The sequence below is a fragment of the Amblyomma americanum genome, chromosome 4 (assembly GCF_052857255.1).
Source record: "Amblyomma americanum isolate KBUSLIRL-KWMA chromosome 4, ASM5285725v1, whole genome shotgun sequence".
Lineage (NCBI taxonomy): Eukaryota > Metazoa > Arthropoda > Arachnida > Ixodida > Ixodidae > Amblyomma > Amblyomma americanum.
The window spans coordinates 176,529,160-176,547,358 of record NC_135500.1 but is presented as its reverse complement, the minus strand read 5'-3'; the positions used below and the strand labels follow the sequence as shown (position 1 = coordinate 176,547,358).

Genomic DNA, 18,199 nt, shown 5'->3' with positions numbered 1-18,199 from the left:
CACCACAGATGATTTGTGCTGCGCTCAGGTCAAGCGCAATGGCACCGATGTGGTTCCGGTGCCAGTGTACATCATTCCTGATGCAACAAACAAGCAAATAAGGGAATTCCTATCCATCAAGCTCGTTACCTACAGTGTTGGTGCTGAAACAACCTTCAGTGACAACTCAAAGGGAAGAGTGGAGTCAATGATCATAACGCGGGATTTCAACGCGGAAATTTCAAAATCGGAAAACCAGTGGTTCATTGAATACACTACGAAAACCTGTAATTTCACAATTAACACATCAGACTTGGTGTCAACAACATATGGCAGAGTCATCGACTGAGCCATCACTAGGGGAGTAGACTTAAGGACTACCAAATACGTCTTCTATTTCAGTATGCGCAGGCCGTTAATCTCGATACCGGAAACCGAACTTGGCGACAACAACAACAATAACGAGAGTATAGAGGAATAAAGAATGCTCAAAATCAAGAAATTGCGCCGTTGTATTCAAACTGACAGGTGGTGTCGTGAGTATCGTGGAGCAATGGCCGGCAGAATAAGCAAGGCCAATCCCACCTGTAGCATTCAACACCTCAACTCAACTATCATGGAGAATGCTTTCGCACTTCATAGACAGCCACCGTAGTGGCTTCTGCAACATTTGTTTTTAATTGTAAGAGCGTGTTGTTTGGCATAAAGTAGCTTTTTATATATCTAGGTGCACGCCCAATTGAGGAAGTACAGCGCGATCCGGAGGTGGGGTCCCCCAGATCCAATCTTCTGCATCCGGCGGTCGAGCTGGGGTCCGATGCGCGTCGAAGCAGATTTTTTTTTTCCCTGAGGGCTTGCAAGAAAAGGCAGGTCCGGAGTAGGTGTCCTGTACCCACCTTGCACACACGAGAGGAGCAGAAGGCAGCCGTGGTGCGGGTTTTGGCCCTGTTGTAGGAGAACATCGTGTACGGTGGGATTCTCAGCAGTACAGGTCCCCTCGTGACTATCACAGGGTAGTCATTACGTCTAGTGGTGGTGGAGGTAACTTCGGGATATTCTGGGGAGCGGGATTTTGTACGCGGGTTATGTTGCCCATAGTAGTGGGATCACTCTTGGTGTCTAGGGGGAGGGGACAGGGGATTTGGGGAGGGGTTGGGGGGGGATGCAGTTGAAGGTCTCTTTGTAATACGCCCGTGAGTGAGTGATAGTTGCACAACAACACACAAAAACCAAAGCTAACTAAATATGAGGTGAAAACAAGAACATGCATCGGTTCTTTGCCTACAGTATCGTCTTCTCGAGCCCGATTGGCGTTCTGAGAATGACGCAACCTCAGTAGGCTATTTCAGTTGCAATTCTTATCTGCGCAATTAGAGAATAAAGCACTCAGAATTAAAGATAATTTGCAGGAGGACATCACGTCGCAGTTAAGAAGCCATTTCAGTCCCCCTCCCCTTTGTTTTGAATTCACACCGGGGATCAAGCTGGTGTTCGGTCCAATTTAAGGACTAGGTGCCACCAAGGAGCTGAACGACATTCAACATCGCTATTTGCGTGGAGGAGCTGCGGAGGATCCATTGGCAACTGTCCGTTGCCTCTGGGTCACATGATTCTCGATCCTTGGCCTGAGACAGCGGCTTGGTCTATCGTGTTTATATGCGTATACCACACCGGCACCCTCTTTTCAGGCTCCTGGCGTCACTTTCCAGAGCACTGTTTACCAATGTCAACCACTGCTAAACATGAGTTGTCTCCTCGCTTCTTAACTCCAGGAATAATCTGTCAGTCAAGCACGACCTCAAAAAAAGGAAGAAAAAGAAATGTAAGCGACAGTCGTACTTCTCGCGACGTGTTTCTCGACGCTCTGGGGCGCGCCGGCAACCGCGACTCGTTTACCTGATCGCGCATGCACTTTTCGCAGCGCATGGCGTTGCCCGCGTGACACCCGAGCCCCATCCCGGAACGGGAATTAACCCAGCCGTGGCTGGGCGATGACACCCACCGACGTCCGCATCGCGCAAGCTGTGCCTTCCGACAACCGCTCCTCGGCAGCGCTCAGACGCCGGCACAGCAGTGCAGGTGCACACAGCTATAGTAGACGGCGGCGGAGCGAGTTCTCTTCGCGCCCGCTCGTTTCTTTCCTTTCTATTTTTTTCTTTTTCTTTCGGCGGCTGCCACTCAGCAGCACAGCCGGCATCCCAAACACGAAGCCGATGGCCCGAGCAGCGCGAGCGGCGTCGGCGGCCGCGAGAGGGGGCCGGGCCCGGCAGACAAGGAAACAAGGTCATGACTACTCCTCCTCTCTGGCCGAGCCCGCCCGTCGTATAAAATCTAGAACAAGTTCAGGGTGAAATAGTTGCTGGCTTGGCATTGATCCTCGTGGATGCGGCGCCCGACCTGCGAGCCACAACGACGACTCGCACCCAGACGACGACGCCGCCGAGCACCGCCGGCGAGCCCCATAGCGCGCGGGCAAAACGCCGTCCGCCACCGATCCGCCCCGTCTTTTGGTTTGAACGTGTGCCGCCGCTGCTGAAGTGACCATCGGACCCTTCTGCCCGGTCGTGCTTGGGAGCGGGTTTTTCGGTTGCGCCGGCTCCTGCTTGGTTTGTGTCAACTCGCGGACGCTCTGCTGTGCGCTACGCCGCCGGACTCGAGTGGACTACGATACTGGCCTTGACTGTGTGGTGAAACGCCCCAGTGGAACCAACGCCGTTGCCAGGATGTTGCCAGCCGTGAGTACCGCACGACACTCGTCACTTGGTTACGTGCTGCGATCAGGACTGCGTGTGGGCGTCGGAACGAGTATATATACACCTTCGTTGCAGTGTAGTCGCCCGACGCGGCGTAGTATATCAATGGGAAGGGCATTCCAATACGAGCGCAAGTGCTATGAATGCGCGGGGTTTGTTAAGCTTCTCTGAATGGGTCCGAATAGGCATGCACTCCCCATTTGTTAATGTGAGGGGGCTCTGTAATACAGCTCGGACGTTATTCCTCTCAACTGTCTGGTTCACTGTTTTGTTCTTTACCCGGCAATGCGAAGAAAAGAAAAATGCAAGATAGAAAGCGTGAACTTTCAGCATTTCGTCGCCACTTGCCCGTGAATTGCGGCAAGGTAAAGGTCTGGTCGATCTGTTGATAAAAATAACATTGCAATCAGGTAAAATCAGCGGTTTTCACTAGATTTAATCTCTTTTTCCTTTTTTTGTAGAATACAGCGCAACTTAAACGATCCAAGCAGGAGAGCGTAAAGTGCTGAAAACAGCAAGGAACAAAAGATACAGCAAAACTTCGTAAATTTCTGATAACAGTAAAGACATGGGAAGATATTCGAGTACGTTCACTGGTTTAATAGCAAAACTAGGTATAACTCCATCACCTAATGACGTAGCAGTATATGTCAGCTGAAATTTCAGCATGGTTTGATGCTGAGGCTAGCTTCTAGAGTGAGTGATATTTCAGCACGCACTGTGCGTCTTTGCCAGCTAACACTTCGCTCAAGTAAGTACGTTGGGAGATGCGACTTAAGCAATACGGCGAGGATGTGATATGTTTCTCGCCCCTTGATCGAACGCTACTGGCATTTGCGCACTCTGCATCGTGCTTGACACACCAGTCGTTACGGGGTTAGGTTCGTTGGTTCGCTCCTCAGCACTTTCACAGCTGTCGACCATGCAGGATCATGCATGTGAGCGTGCTTTAACGTTTAAGTGAAAGCGCCCGCATCTTAAAAGAAATAAAGGAAAAAAGAACAAACGAAGGGAAGGTTCGAGAAGAAACAGTTTCGTGGAGAAAAGGATACGAGGTTTGATCTGTCAGCTAAAAATGAGGAATTCGCTAAGATGATAGGTACATACGAATAGAAACATATTGTTTGGAAGCCTCGGGACCCGATATCGTTCCGGTGGGAGGAATTCTATTATGGATTAGTTTATGAATGGGTGTTCAACCAATTTTCAGCAACTACGACGTACTTCTGCAATTGATATTCACAGGGGTTGTAATTAAGTCTGGCGCAGCGGTATAAAATAGTGTTCCCGAGAGAACACCTTTAGGGTGTGTTTGCGCTTATTTCGAAGAGTAAATTGTGTCTGGCGCGTTTCCGGATCCGGCTTAGTCATCAGCTGCGGTCCCGCCAAGCTCGCAGACGCAGGCTGCGTTGCTGGAATATATCACTGCCACTCTATATCGAAGCTAATAACATTAGACTTAACGTGGGGAACGACGCTTTTGAAAAAGAAGTGATTGGAGATCGGGCTATCTATTCGCACTTAGTTGCAGCCCATTGTTCAAACAACAGTTTCATGGCGTGAACAATAAAATTAAGAGAGAGAGAGAGAGCGGGACGATAGAAGAATCTTAAGAAAAAAACTAAACCGCTGCTGATAAGACCAAGATAATTTAATGAAATGAACACCTCTCGCCCTGCTATGCATGCATCATATGCGCAGCAGCAAAAATAGGATAATAAAAATAAACAAGCAAATAATTTTCTATTTTTAAAATGTACTGTAGGTGAGGTTCAACGTCCTAAAGCGACGAGCTATGAAGGACACCGTAGTAGAGGGCTCCGGGTTCATTTAGGTCACCGGGGGGTTGTTAACGTGCACTGACATCGCACAGCACATGGGCGCCTTTTGAGTATGTTTTCTGTCGAAACATGGATGCCGCGGCCGAATTTAGACTCGGGTCCTGGAGCTCAGCAGCCGAGTGGTCTAACCAGTGAGCCACCATGGCAGGTACTTACAAAAGGAGATAACCTGAAGTCCTTTGACAACATGAAAGTATTACTAGCCCCGCTATAATGCTCTGGAGCTAACATATGCAGGAGAAGACCCGTGCAAATACGTTGCTAGTAGAGTCTGCGCAAACTGTCGTGGTGAGGGGCGAATCCAAACGAGGAAATTCAATCTCGCAGTCCGTTTTAATGAAGATTAAAAGTAAAAACAGCTAGTTATTCGCTCATAACGGTTGGTTCACACTAATGCTCGACAGACGGACTATCACCAAGACTTGAAAATGTAGTCACTTTACTTTTTTTGTGAAACTTCTGCGCATTTCTTCGGCAATTTATATGACTTTTCCTGATATCGTACCAAGTATGGTCTAAACTAAAGCGGAAAGAAACTACATATTTTACTGAGCATTGTTCACAACTAATTCTGCAACCTTGAATAAAAACCACGTTACGAGGCATTTACCAATCTCTTGGGATATCTGTCTTTTGGCTTACTCTCGAAATTGCGGCTCCTTTGCACTAGCGCACCAATCGCTGTTAGCGTATATACCCTCAGACGATCTGAAGACCCTTCAGGTCTCACCTTTCCATGCCGTCTTCGTCGGGCGCTTCTTTTAACACGGCGTGCAGAAATAACTGATTAAAAGAACTTCGTTACAACGGTGTTGCGTAACAAACAAGAGAGCAAAGAAACGCAAATGACACGGTGGTCTATTTGCGCAACGTAATGAGGTCACTCTACCGCCCAAACTCGCCGGGGGAGGAAAACACGGCGCAAAACGCTTCGACCTCTTTTGTATGCAGCCGGCGTCGCGCGCGTTCAGGCTCGTCGATAAGGGCGGAATGCGGAATACCTGCTCAACCTGCTAAACACTGAAAACAGGCACCCAGGCTCTTCAACACCGCTACACCGTCACTACTCTTAATACCCCTGTCACACGGGACTTCTTCTCGGCCTTTGCCGTAAAGTTGTCTTATTGCACTAAAGGAGGAAAACCGAAAAGGAGCAGCGACGCTGCTACACGGCAAATCCAAAGGAGCTAGAACGCGGCCTCCGTGAATGCCAAAAGTCACCGCTGTGTGTGAAGCGGCGCTAGTAACATTATGAAATTAAAGCAGACGGTAGCACTTCAGCTAAGAGTGCATTCGTTTATGTTGGAAAAAGTAGCTATCACGATAATAAACGAGCGTTCTCACGGTGAGAAACGGATATTTTGAAACAGTTTCTTTTTTTTTTTTTTCATCGTTCTAGGTCCGACCACGGTAGGCGCACTTTTCCGTTCGGCTCCTCGTCGTGTTCGAGGAGCGTGCTTTGTTGCTTGTGTCTTTGTGCACACAAGCAAACTCAAAACACGCACACAACGAAGAGCAAACGAAGAAAAAACAGCAAAGCGAGATGCGCAAGCACGTGTGTGTCGATGCGGCTGCTGAAAAGCGTTCAAGTCCTTTCTAGCAGTGTGGATGTCTTTAGTCGTAGCCTCCTCTGCGGTTAAGTGCACTGTAATGCAAAATTAACCATTAAATAAGATAAATTAGATTTTTTTTACGGTTTGAAAACTAAAAATTGCGTCAATTTTTTATTCTTTGAGCTCGCTAGCTGGCGCTGCCGTCTGGGTTGCTCCTTTAAGCAACTTTAAGGCCGCTGACGGCCGCCTTTATTGCTACGGACCTTTATCGCATAGGTCTCGACGCTTTGCCGTGTAGATGCGCGTCACGCGCCTTTGGGGCAAAGTACCTTAATTTCTAAGGCCTTACAAGTGCCCGTGTGACAGGGGTATAAGACATTTAAAGAGATAGTCTAAAGGTGACGAACATTTTAACGGCTGGTTGTTTGATTTATAGGGTTCAACGTCCCAAAGCGACTAGGGCTATGACGGAGGCCGCAATGGAGGGCTCCGGATAATCTCGACCATCTGGGGTTCTTTAAGGTGCACTGACATTGCATAATACTCGGGCCTCCCGCATTTCGGTTCCACCACCGAAACAACATTTGAAAGGATGCCACTGTCAGTTATTTGATGATGATGAATTTTTATGGCGCAAGAGCATCTGTGGCCAAAAGCACGCCATGGCACAAGGTGTTTTCGACTACTCAAGGTGGGGTCAAAGACCAATTTACCAAGCATTTCACCCTAAATAAGCCGAGCACCAGGCAGGGGAAAGCTTTTACCCATTGTATCACCGGTGGGTACCCGGCGGCACTGGGAATGGAACCCCGCACCTCCCGCATGCGACGTGTCAAATATTTGAGTTTGCAGTGTCTGCAAAATGAGGAGCGGCGTGAAAGCATGCTATCGTTTGGGCACCTTATGGGGGAGCCGTAGTAATAAGCTACCACTGCGTTTTAGCGAATGGGCCCCCTGAGTTAAAGCTGAGTATTGAATTTCTTTGCCCCTATGTTGAACCATTCAAGGCCTCTGCACTTACTGAAGAGATATTTTCACCTTCGTAGTGACGCATAGGGCGATCTGAGCTGCTCTTTTATTTGTTTCGCATAGATTCCGAACGAAGCGGCAAGTTTTGGCTTCAGTGAGAGATGGAGTGAACAGTAGACTGCGCTAAGGATTGGGTGACGGTTGGTGGCACCTACCGGAGCCTCAGGAGGAAGTGATTCAATTTTATGGGCCTACCGCTAATTCACATTTTACAGCTCCGAGTATGTGCATTCAGTGAAGACTTTGTAAACGTTCGCAGAAATCCACGGCGATATTTGTGGCCACTCATAGACGACGGCCGGACGGGGTCGTTAGAGGTGGATTCTTAATCTTCAACTTGGAAACGAATTCCATTCAACACAAAAGCATTTGTTGGGCGAGTTGGTGTTTACGATGATCCATAACTACAGCGCAAACGACAGGACAGAGATGAAGAAGGGACACCACACAGCGCTGACTCACAACTGTGTGTCAGCGCTGTGTGGTGTCCCTTCTTCATCTCTGTCCTGTCGTTTGCGCTGTAGTTATGGATCCATTCAACACAAAATACATTTCTGCTTAAACGCGTTTTTATTTGTGGTAAGTTAAAAGGAATGCTTCCAGGGGTTGTGTTATAAGACACTATCTGATGAAAATGTATTACTAAGTGATCTTCTACGTCACCCTTTCAGTTCGACGCCGAAATTTTTATGAGGGAATGGTCGTCGTGGTAGTCTCGCAGAACCCAACATTTCTTAAAAAAACAAGCCAGCATGTAAGTGAACTGCGGACCTTGGAATTATCTTTATGGGGTACCACATGTCACATTCACCTGACTAGCTTGTTCGTCTATAGTGATATTTATCCTTCAAGCAATCCAAGCGGATAAAAATGCGATTAATAGGATAGATCTTAAGAATATAAATCACACTGCCTGAGAAATCTTGCAGTTGCGTGCTAGAGATCCATGTATAAAAGCGGAGCTTCTCATAACATTTTGACACCCACTTGAACACAACTTGCGTAGCTAGATTGCGGCGACCTCAATGTTTTTCATAATCACGTCGGAGCGAGCTTAACACTGCATCCGTTGAATGTTATTCTACATTCACAATGTCTGCGCATGTCTATCTCTGACCTGTCCGCGAAGGGATCAGATGGAGAGAGGGCGCACAAAGGAGAGGTCACAAAACAAAGAGCGGGCGCGCTGTGCTATCTCGCCGCATTCAGAGCAATTTGTAATGAGATGATAACGAAAGCAGTATGCTTAAAGAACTGTAATTAAGGCTAGGAGAAAAATTTTTCGTGGATGTCGCTTTTTCAGATATACACTTATAATTATTTTGTGGAGTTAGCAGATTAGTGGCTGCTCTCAGGGGGGTACAATAGTTGCAGTTTTTTTTAAAGCTGAAGATATAAACTGTTTTCTTTTGCAGTTCTTTGCTCAGCAGGTTTGGCTAAAGTCATGCACAGATTCCGCAGATACAATCCTAGAGAAATGACGAACGTGGCCCGAATGTCCAAGAAGATGCAAACAGAGACCTTCCTTAAAAATAAATTGCGCTATATTTACGGTGTCGCTCCGTAAATCATTAACTCGGCGAAATTTTGGTGCGCAGAGCGCTAGTGAGCAGCGCCTCTTGGTGCCAACGGTGCCTCAAACCGCTCCTTATATCCGTTTCGTGACGTCACCACTACGTCATATCCCCACCGCTTCTCATTAATTGATGGAGCGTCTACCACGCGCCTATGGAAATTCGTTCGCACCATCCGTTTAAATGTACGATGTCAGTTATGACGCAGAGCTCGGCTGCAGAGCCCCATTGCTTAAAGCTTGGCTCCATCGAAGGGGAGGTCTCGATTGGTTCGAGCACATGCGTAGAGCGAAAAAAACAGGGAGAGAGAGAAAGTGCTTGGTGGCCTGTTTTACACATCGTTGCTTAAAGGGTTCCTGAAAAGGGTGTTCGACGTTGTCTATAAAATGGTCACATTACGTAGAGTACAGGCCAACGAGCATTCATGCCGCGTACGAGACCTCAAAAGCGAGCCGATAATTTACGATAGAATTTGAAAAACTCCCGTTTCCGCGCCTAGGGGCCACCTGCGGTGCAGGGCTTTCGCCCGAATCCGCGCTCGTTACGTCAGCATTCGCACTCTTTACGTCATGCAACGCTCGTTACGTCAGCAGCAGACTGCTAGCGTTGGTTCGCGCGCGTGGGCAGCCGGCGGAGGGGGCGAGTGCGAGTGGCCGGCGGAGGAGCGCCGATATTTCAGCGTGCAAAAAGTAATGAGAAGAGAGGGAAAGGCGTGAAGGGAAAGGCGTGAAGACACGGAAATTCAAATCTTGACTACAGGTAACTCAGCTTCTACGAAGCGCATCTAAAAAAATTCTTGCTGGAGGATATTTGTGAAGCGGTGTCCTTTAGCATCCTAGGCACATCGTATCTTTGTTGATATCCCCTATACAGTCCCTTTAAAAATGGCAGAAATCATTTTTAAAGGTCATTGCTTGCTCAGTTTATGCCATAGACCTGAAACAAGCATCCCCGCGCAGTGCCAGTGTGCTTGTTGTTGTATAGCCTTGGCGCTGAGTGGCCTGCTCTGGACTGACTCGTGGTGTGAGTGCCCGGGTTACCCTTTCTCTGCCAGCATTTCAGTAGTGCTGCCGCCTTTTTTATTTTTCTCCGTCTCGGGTTTTAGAGAACGTATGAATGATTCTTACTAAAAACCACAGTGAAATTTTCGAAACGATAAAGAAGAAATGTTCCGACCGGCACTGACAAAAAGAATAAAAAATGGTTTCCTGCTTCGGATTCATGCAGTCCCACATTGTAGCATTGAAGGGGGGGGTCTTAGATCTCTTGTCAATACTGGTGACGGGTCTGAGACCTCCGAGACTCCCCTAACTTTAATCCTTCCTGAGCCAGAGGACGCATCCGTGTGCTGTGCAACGTTAGTGCACGTTAAAAACCTGTCTAAATTATTACTGAGCCCTCCACTACGGCCCTTCTTAACCTGTTCTTACTTTCGCTCTCTTTATCAACACTTTCCCTCAAGGAGCGAACGGGGCGACCACGGAGAAGCGAGGTAGTTATTGCGTCTCTTCTTTCATCAAAAGCAATTTTTCTCCGGCGCGAATGCCCACAGCTCCGTCCCGTTGTGGCGCAGCTAACCTCTGTGCTGCGCGCAGCGCCCCTGGTGTACGGCATGCTAACTAGTGTCTACGGGTGCGAAGTGGCTACGCATATTTTTCTTGGAAAGCTTTCCATCAACAGCTTCCATCAACAGCTTTCGCTGTAAAAAAAAAAAATCGCTTGTGGCGCTGAATGCAAGCAAGTCTCGCTGCAAGGCGGTTGGACGGCATGTGCATGACGTCAGGCGTTACTTATTGCCTATTTTCCTACGCAGACATTAAACGCACCTGTCCGGCACCAGTCTATAACTCTTTCAAACAGTTGCGGCGTTGTTTGTGTGCCGCAATAGGGAATTTTGAGCGTTCTAGTAATTTCCGGCACACTGCGCTCAGAAGCACACTTTTACGAGAAAAGTACACCGCGTATGACCTGAGCTCTAAGTTCGTCTGGTACCCATATACGCTGAGCTATAAACAATCTACTGCCCCGATAGACAGTCTTACAAAGTCGTCAAATGAACAGGACCTTTGAAAACATAAAAAGCCTTCATAGTATCCTGTCAAAATTTGGCTTAAGGGACACGATACGGGTAGCCATGAGGTTAGGAAAATTGTTACATCTTAACGCGAGAGTATGACATGAGTGGCTAGAGTAAAACATGAGTATGACTCTGGCAGGTGGTGCCCAGAGAGCAACCTCTGGTAGGCAGATGGGCCATCTAGGTCAAGTGACCTTGCGGCGTCATCACAACCTGCCCACCAAACAGTGAGCAAACTGCCCACCTTAGCAGGTGGCAGTTGAATTAATGATTGGTCGCTCGGGAAGAGCAACCTGTGCCTCACAAGGCCCACCACTGGGAGCGTCTGCCATCGCAGGGTAATGGCGCATCGCTTAAATACTGCACCACTGCGCCAGGAGGGTTATGAGGACTCCCAGGGGTCTATGAATGTAAAGTATACAATGACTTTCTGCATATGTGCGAATTAACCCACTACGCTTTCGCATCATACCCTTAAAGCGGAAGTTAAGTGTCCCCTGAATTTTTTTTTTCATTACGTTTTGGGGACGTACTTACGCTACGCACAATTGACACAGTGACATCCGCTTGTAATACGACGACACAAGCTAGTCCAGCTTTCTTGGATATCACCTTTAATTGTGAGCCAAGTGCGGAATATTGTAAGTTACTATTGTGAGCGTATTGATGGGAATAGTCTATCCTTCCGATGCATAGCAAAACCTTGCTTTTGAGCCTTGTACAGCACTCGCGCCGAGTGGAGTGGCTGACTTTCATAGAAAACCAATGGGTCAGAAAAAAGCCCGAAAAGATTTAAAAAGATCGACGGGTCTAGAAATGATCACTAAATGGTTATTTTCTGTATTCTGATTTACTTCCAATATGATGTCTGGCTGCCTATATTAACATGAGGACACAGCCGGTAGAGGCATTGAGTCCATTACTGCATTTCTTACGTCTAAACACACACCTGAAGAATATTAGGTATTTGTAACCAGGTTTTCAAAGAGGGGCAGAAGTAATTACTATTGCCATGTGGTGATAAAGTAGAAATTTCATGGCGTACTTATACTGGACACCGGTTTCACGAACAGAAGTTGCGTCGACATGAGCGCCCTCATTTGAACACGTACAGCGACTGGCTTGCGAAATACTGCGCTGGGCTAAATACCACGTTTATGATAATTGCTAGGTGTTACACAGTGGGCTCTCGTTAATGCGAACTAGCTTAAATAGAGCTTCCGCTAATACGAACTGACACTGTGGTTCTGTCGGCATCGCGAACATTGAAGACTACCCTTTGCTGACCCTGCTAACCGATTTTTGGCCAACTTCAACTTCGAATTACTGGCACTTAAAACAACAACCTTTCTGGCTTACCTCTAATATTCTCAGCCTCATGCTCGACTTCTGAAAAACTGAGAGCAGGCTCATAGTTTTAAATTATCCTTCTTTATATTTCGAATCCCTACCAGTTTATATAAAAAAACTGGGGGGACACTTAAGCTCGGCCTTTAAAGGTGTGGTGCGAAAGCGGTTCCTCTTGCACACGCAGACATAGACACTGTTTCCTCTTTCGCAGTCACAATCATAATGTGAAGGACCACACGACATAGATAGATATAGAGGCACGCTTTAACGAAGCCCCACGTACGTGCCTGCATGGCCTAGCGGTACACTCTGAACAGAAAAGACTAAAAAGGGAGTAAGCTGCCTTCTAGTGCATTCCCTTTTATAGAAGGGGGTGCGCTAGATGACATGCTACTCCCCTTTTAGGGTATACGGGTATTCGTGTTTTAGAGTGTAGCGCGTCTGACTGGCAACCCAAGGACCACGGGAGACAGCGATGGGTCTGCTGCATAGAAGCTTGAAAGGCGAAACTAGTAACGAGAGTAGTCTGCTGCGTCTTTATATGAGGTTGAGGAGGCAGACGGAGGCCGACGACCCGTGCGCTCGGAGCGTTGCTCGCGAATGCTCCGGTCGTTGGATGACTGGCGCCAGCTGTGGGAACCTCTTGTGATAGCCACTTTTTCGGCCAATCGGATTTTCCGGTAAATCACGGACACCGACAGCTACGCCGACTTTTCTGAAGAACGGGGCCCTTATGCTGTCGCGTAGAGAATAGAAAAGTTAGGAACCGCTCGGCATAAAAAAAAATTGCTGGAGGTGATAACGAAACTGCACGGCCATGAAGGGGAACCTCGGGCACGCTCACCACTGCCAGTGAAAGTATTCGCGAAGGAATTGCGCGCAGAGGCATCGGCGAGCGCTGTCGCATTTGGCGCACCCTCACAGTTTACGCGCTGCCATAAAGCCAGTCGACAGAAGAAAGCGGGCCTCGAGCTTCGCGGCGCCACCCCCCACCCTCGCCGTGAACAAACAACGCGCGCGCGTTTTCTCGGTGACCCATTACCTCGAACGGCTTAGCCAAGTATCACAAAAGTGCCAGCTGTCGAAGCCCACACCGCCTCGGGCGGACGCCTCTAATGGCACGCTATTATACGCACGAGGCACGTAGAACAAGGTTAAAGACCGCCTCTTTTATTGCGCCTTTCTTTTTTGTTTTTTGCATGTGTGCCAAAACGCAACCGCGCTTTCGACGAGAAGAAGCCTTAACGCGAGAGATTGTGATGGAAATGTGACAGAGGGTGCGTCAGCTCTTGCGCGGTCTGTCAATATTTCGAAAATTTCAGCGACACGTGTTTTCATCGTTGCATTTTGAAAGCAATAAAGAAAAGCCTTTTAACCAGCAATCGTCAGGAACCGCAGCAGTGGCCTAGTGATCCGAGCATCCGCCTCGCATAGGCGGGAAGTGCGGGGTTCGGTCCCTAGTGCCGCCGGGTAACCACCGGTGATACAATGGGTACAAGCTTTCCTCTGGTCTGGTGCTCGGCTTATTTGGGGTGAAATGCTTGGGAAGTGGGTCATTGACCTCACCTTGGGTAGAAAAAAATACCTTGCGCCATGGCGCTCTTTGGCCGGAGATACCCTCTCGCCATTAAAAAAATCCACCATCATCATCAACAATCGCCAGGAGTAGTTTTTCAAAGCTCGCCTTGTTTCTCGCTCGTCAAGCCATTTCCACGTCCCGTTAGGAACCGTGTTTTTTCCGCTCGCGCTCTGCCGTGCAATCGCCGGAGGCGCCGCGCTGACCGTCTTTAATTGCAGTCCAAATAGGAACGGGCCCGTGCGCAACAGGCCGCTCTTTCTATTTGCTTGTGCCGCGCGGCGGAGGGGGCCGTCTTCCAAAATGAGGCTAACACGCGACCGGGGGAAGCACTCGACAGCCCTCGCCGGCCCCTTCCTTCGGCATAGGTTCTTTTTTCGTTCCCTTTCCCCTTTTTGCACCGACGTTGGTTGAGAAAAACCGGCGAAAATAAGATCGCTCGGTGCATCGTCATCAGCGGTGGGGCTGTTGCCGCTGCCGGGGCCTCAATTGACCCCTTTCGGAGCTGGATTATGTGTGCCGTAGCCATTCCAGTGGGGGAAAAGGCCGAACAAAAAAAAAGCATAACTAAACACCACCGGTTCAGGCCGTGCAGGCATAGCCAGGAAGATAAGAAACGTGAGGGTAAAGATAGCGAGATTGACCGCATGAAACGGCCAACTTGCAGATAAGGCAAACAGATTAATAGGCGCTCCAGCGGTTACGCGGGTTTTTGCTAAAAATGATGACTCGCGCCTTCGCCTGCTAGAAGGGGACGTGCGCGGTCCATGCGGGAGGTCGTTTATATAGCGCAGGCCGAACGAAACAGCGCCCGCGTTGTCTCCTTCCTTCTGTCCTTGTCTTCAAGCGCTACAAGAAAAAAAAATGGAAAGGTGAGGTAGCTGCGTCCTGCTTTCAAAATTCGCGTACACGAATATTTTCGCAATGCCCGAGCCCAAGTCGAGCCCCCAATCGCACAGTCGGCTGCAGGTCGTGGTAAAACTCGTCAACCCTGGTGACCACCCAAAACGAGCACATGCCGTGGGAAGAAGGTGCGCGCGGGAGGGAGACTGCGGTCCGCTTTTTTTTCGAACGTCAGCCGTAATAAGCACGCAAAGGACGCCACACACCAACACTGGAAAGTCTAGCAGCCTATACGTGCTCAGGCGCCAGACTGCTGTGATCCAGGAGGAGAAGTCACAAAACCTGCATTCGTGAGTCGTGACAGCTAAATTTGAGGTGCGCGAATCTTTTAGGAAGTGCATAGCCTTCTTGCAAGTGTAAAGGCGTCGACGAACGCTAAGAGAGGGAGTGGGAATGTTTAAGAAAACGATAAAAGGAAACCAGCAGACGGCAAACGTGACCACGTGACGGTGAACAGACTAAGCTGAGCCCTCAGAGATTCTCATCGGCGTGAGGATTTGGCGGCGATTGATGTGATTTGGAAAAGGGGGGGGGGGGGGGGCAGGGGGCATTTCATCTTAATAAGCCCTTTATATCTCAAGTTTTACAACCAAGGGGGAGCTCACTGCCCGAGAAGGTTGTCGCGCGGCTGCTTAGGCTGAAGAGCGCCTTCTTTGTTCAGTCCAGTCCAGTCCAGTTCCGTTCAGTTTCAGTTTATTATCTTAAAGGCCCCCTGGTTTCGGGGGTATTACATAAGGGGTGGGATTTTATTGAAATGAGCAAACAAAACAGCGAAAATTATTTTGCATTGAAGATGATCGGTTACATGTTCTCGAGAAGTAGATGATGAAACGATATTGACGATGTCACGGGGCAGGCCGTTCCAGTCCGTTAATTGCTGCCCGAAAAAAGAATGAAGCAGAAAAAGTGGTCGAGAGCTGCGGCTATGCTTCGAAGGACCACGCGCCTTCGTTAGCGCTCCTGGTTGTTTGGCGTCGTGGTTAGGCGACGACCTCGGTGGATTCTCGCAAGGACGGGGCGTTTGCATTCACCCCTTTCTGAGGTGCGGAGGGGGGGCTGTCCCCATCGACGTTGCACTGCAGCTATTACACACACATGCGATGGGTGCGAGGTCGAACGTTGCACCTCGGCCGCGCCGTCGCGCTTCGCCAGCTGCGCGCGGGTCTCCGGGATCGACCCGATACCGCGGCGCGGTCGCATGAAAACTACATAGGGGCGCCAGATACGTATAAATAGACACGCACTCCAGGCCGACCCTTTGTACGCCACCCATCGGGCCGCTATTCCTCGATCTTTCTGCATTTTTCCTGCGGTACAGAGAAGGCTTTATGCACGCGTTCCACCTCCCCCTCCTCCTATCCCACTCCTCTCTCCTCATTCCAACGTAAGGTCCCCGCAGTGCGTCTATTTCTGACATTTTCTGCGATTCCCTGATTGCCCGCATATGCATTATATACACTCACACGCCCGTGTGCGTGCAAAGGTGGGTAACCTGCGTCACGAGCGTGAATCGAGCCCGGTCGGCGATGGCTCTCGTGGCCCGCTCACCTGTTGGGGGGCGCTGGCGGCGCTGTAGGAAAAAGCTGGGCATAAAACGAGGCAATGGTGCATATGGGACAGAGAGGAAAAGGAATGTGTGTGTGCTCAGACTCGACGAGCGGCCTGTGTTATGGCCCGGGAGGGAGGAAATAAGGGAGGCAATAAAAGAGAAGCGGCGGAGATGATTCGACGTGGCGCGGTGGTCGCCGCAGATCAAAGAAAAAGAGGCGTCCGCGCAGGCGACCTTGCGTGGTCCAGGGGGCGCTGTGGAGTGAGCCGCCGCGCCGCGCTCAATAACGTACGAAATATTGAAGAACTCGTGCGAAAAGCATGATGCATGCCGATCATGATGGCTTTGTTCTCGATCAGAGAAAATTGCTCTTCTCTGCTAAAGAGCTTCGTTTTTGGAGCACGGATTTTCGTTACTCCTAATGTATTTACTCCTCACACGCATAATGCTCAGCGCAGTGACACACGTTTTAGTTTTCGACCATGTCTCACGTCAAGTGTGAATTTTAAGCTGCGTAATATTTCATTTATGTTTCCAAGAAAGGAAGTAAAGAGACACGCTAGTGTACAGACGAAATACCTGTGCACCGCTATTCATCACACCTTCGCCCATTGATGCCCTGAGGCAATAAATGTCGTTCTTAAAAAAAAAAGTACCTGTGGCGACTGCCATAATTGTATTTAGTCGATAGCACAACGAAATACACAGACGTGGTACAAAAGAGATCGTCCAGATGATCTTGACAGACTCTATTTGCTCTAGATAGCCATAGCTAATCAGTGATTACTATCATCCGCAGCGGGGGCGAAATGTTTTCAGCATACGCCTGGTATGCAAGAGGAGCAGGGTTCTATCCGCAGTTCCACTGTGTACGCAGCGGTTTCCAAAGGCAACATATTTTTCTTCATCGCCTGGTGCTCGGCTTCTCTGGGGTGAGATGCTCGGAAAAGTGGCTTTGACCGCAGCTTGTGCAGACCGCAGGCGATAAACATGGCGCTCTGTGACCAAGCTGCTCGTGTTCATTCAAAATCATATCAACACCATCATCCCTACTCGCGTTCGTTAATTCTAGCCCGTAAAGCAGAGCTAACCGTCAGCGCTCGGTCGTTTGTCATCAAGTTTGTCAAGTTTTCTTCGGCTTTAAAAGTTTGTGATTTATGGGAGGCGGGGAGTGTGACGTCGCGAAGTGACTCAGGCCATGTGGGACGTCGTAGTAAAGGGCTCCGGAAATTTCGCCCAACTACGGTTCTTTAACGTGCACTGACATCGCATTGCACACGGGCCTCTAGAATTTCGCCTCCACCGAAATGCGGCCTCAGCGGCCGGGATCGAACCCGCGTCTTTCGAATGAGCAGCCGAGCGCCATAACCGCTGAGCCACCGCTGCCGCTCAGCTTCAAAGTGTCGGTGTCTCCTCCGAACGCGTGTTTTCCTACGCCATCCCATTCACCGCAGCGAGCCGGCAGCGAATCGATGTTGATGCCCTGAGATATCCAGGAATGCAGCCCCCTCAGGCGGCATTCCCGAGCGGCGCTGACCACGCGGCCCCGACGGCAGCAGCCACTGCTTTCCGGCTGACCTTCCCGGTCGTGGCGGAAGTCGGCGGTGCAGGCAGGCGCCGGTTCAGTGTCAAGAGCGCGCCGTCGGGACACGCCGTCTCGAGCGGCCTGCCTCGCGGAAGCTGCGTCGTGCTCTCGGCGCTGCCTCTTCCTCCTTGCCGCGTGGAATATTAATTGAGCCGGTGGGGACATCCTTCGAGGGCCGCGTGCTGAGGCTTCGACGGAGCTCACGCGCCGGAAAGATCGGCTGGTGTCGCCGATCGCGTGCTGCTCCCGTTGTGGCCTCCGTTGGCTGTCAGGGGGGGAGGCACGGACGAGGAAGCGCCGACTTCGTTAGTGTGTATTCCGTGTTACACGGAGTGAAGCGTGTGCCGGCCGGGTCCCCGTTTGCGCAATGGAAACGAGTCAATCCTGGCCACCGCTGCGGAGATTTCTTCGTCCGACAAGTGTGCGCCTC

The 18,199-nt window shown here is 49.7% G+C and overlaps 1 protein-coding gene across 1 annotated transcript in view; it reads left to right on the top strand.

Annotated features, from left to right (window-relative positions):
- Positions 1-2,333: 2,333 nt before the first annotated feature.
- LOC144130466 (uncharacterized) overlaps positions 2,334-18,199 on the top strand; it is a 32,503-nt gene continuing 16,637 nt past the window's right edge. The window contains exon 1 of the mRNA XM_077664387.1: positions 2,334-2,714. Within this exon, the coding sequence (XP_077520513.1) occupies positions 2,703-2,714 (12 nt within the window). The 5' untranslated portion in view covers positions 2,334-2,702. The remainder of the gene's footprint in view (positions 2,715-18,199) is intronic.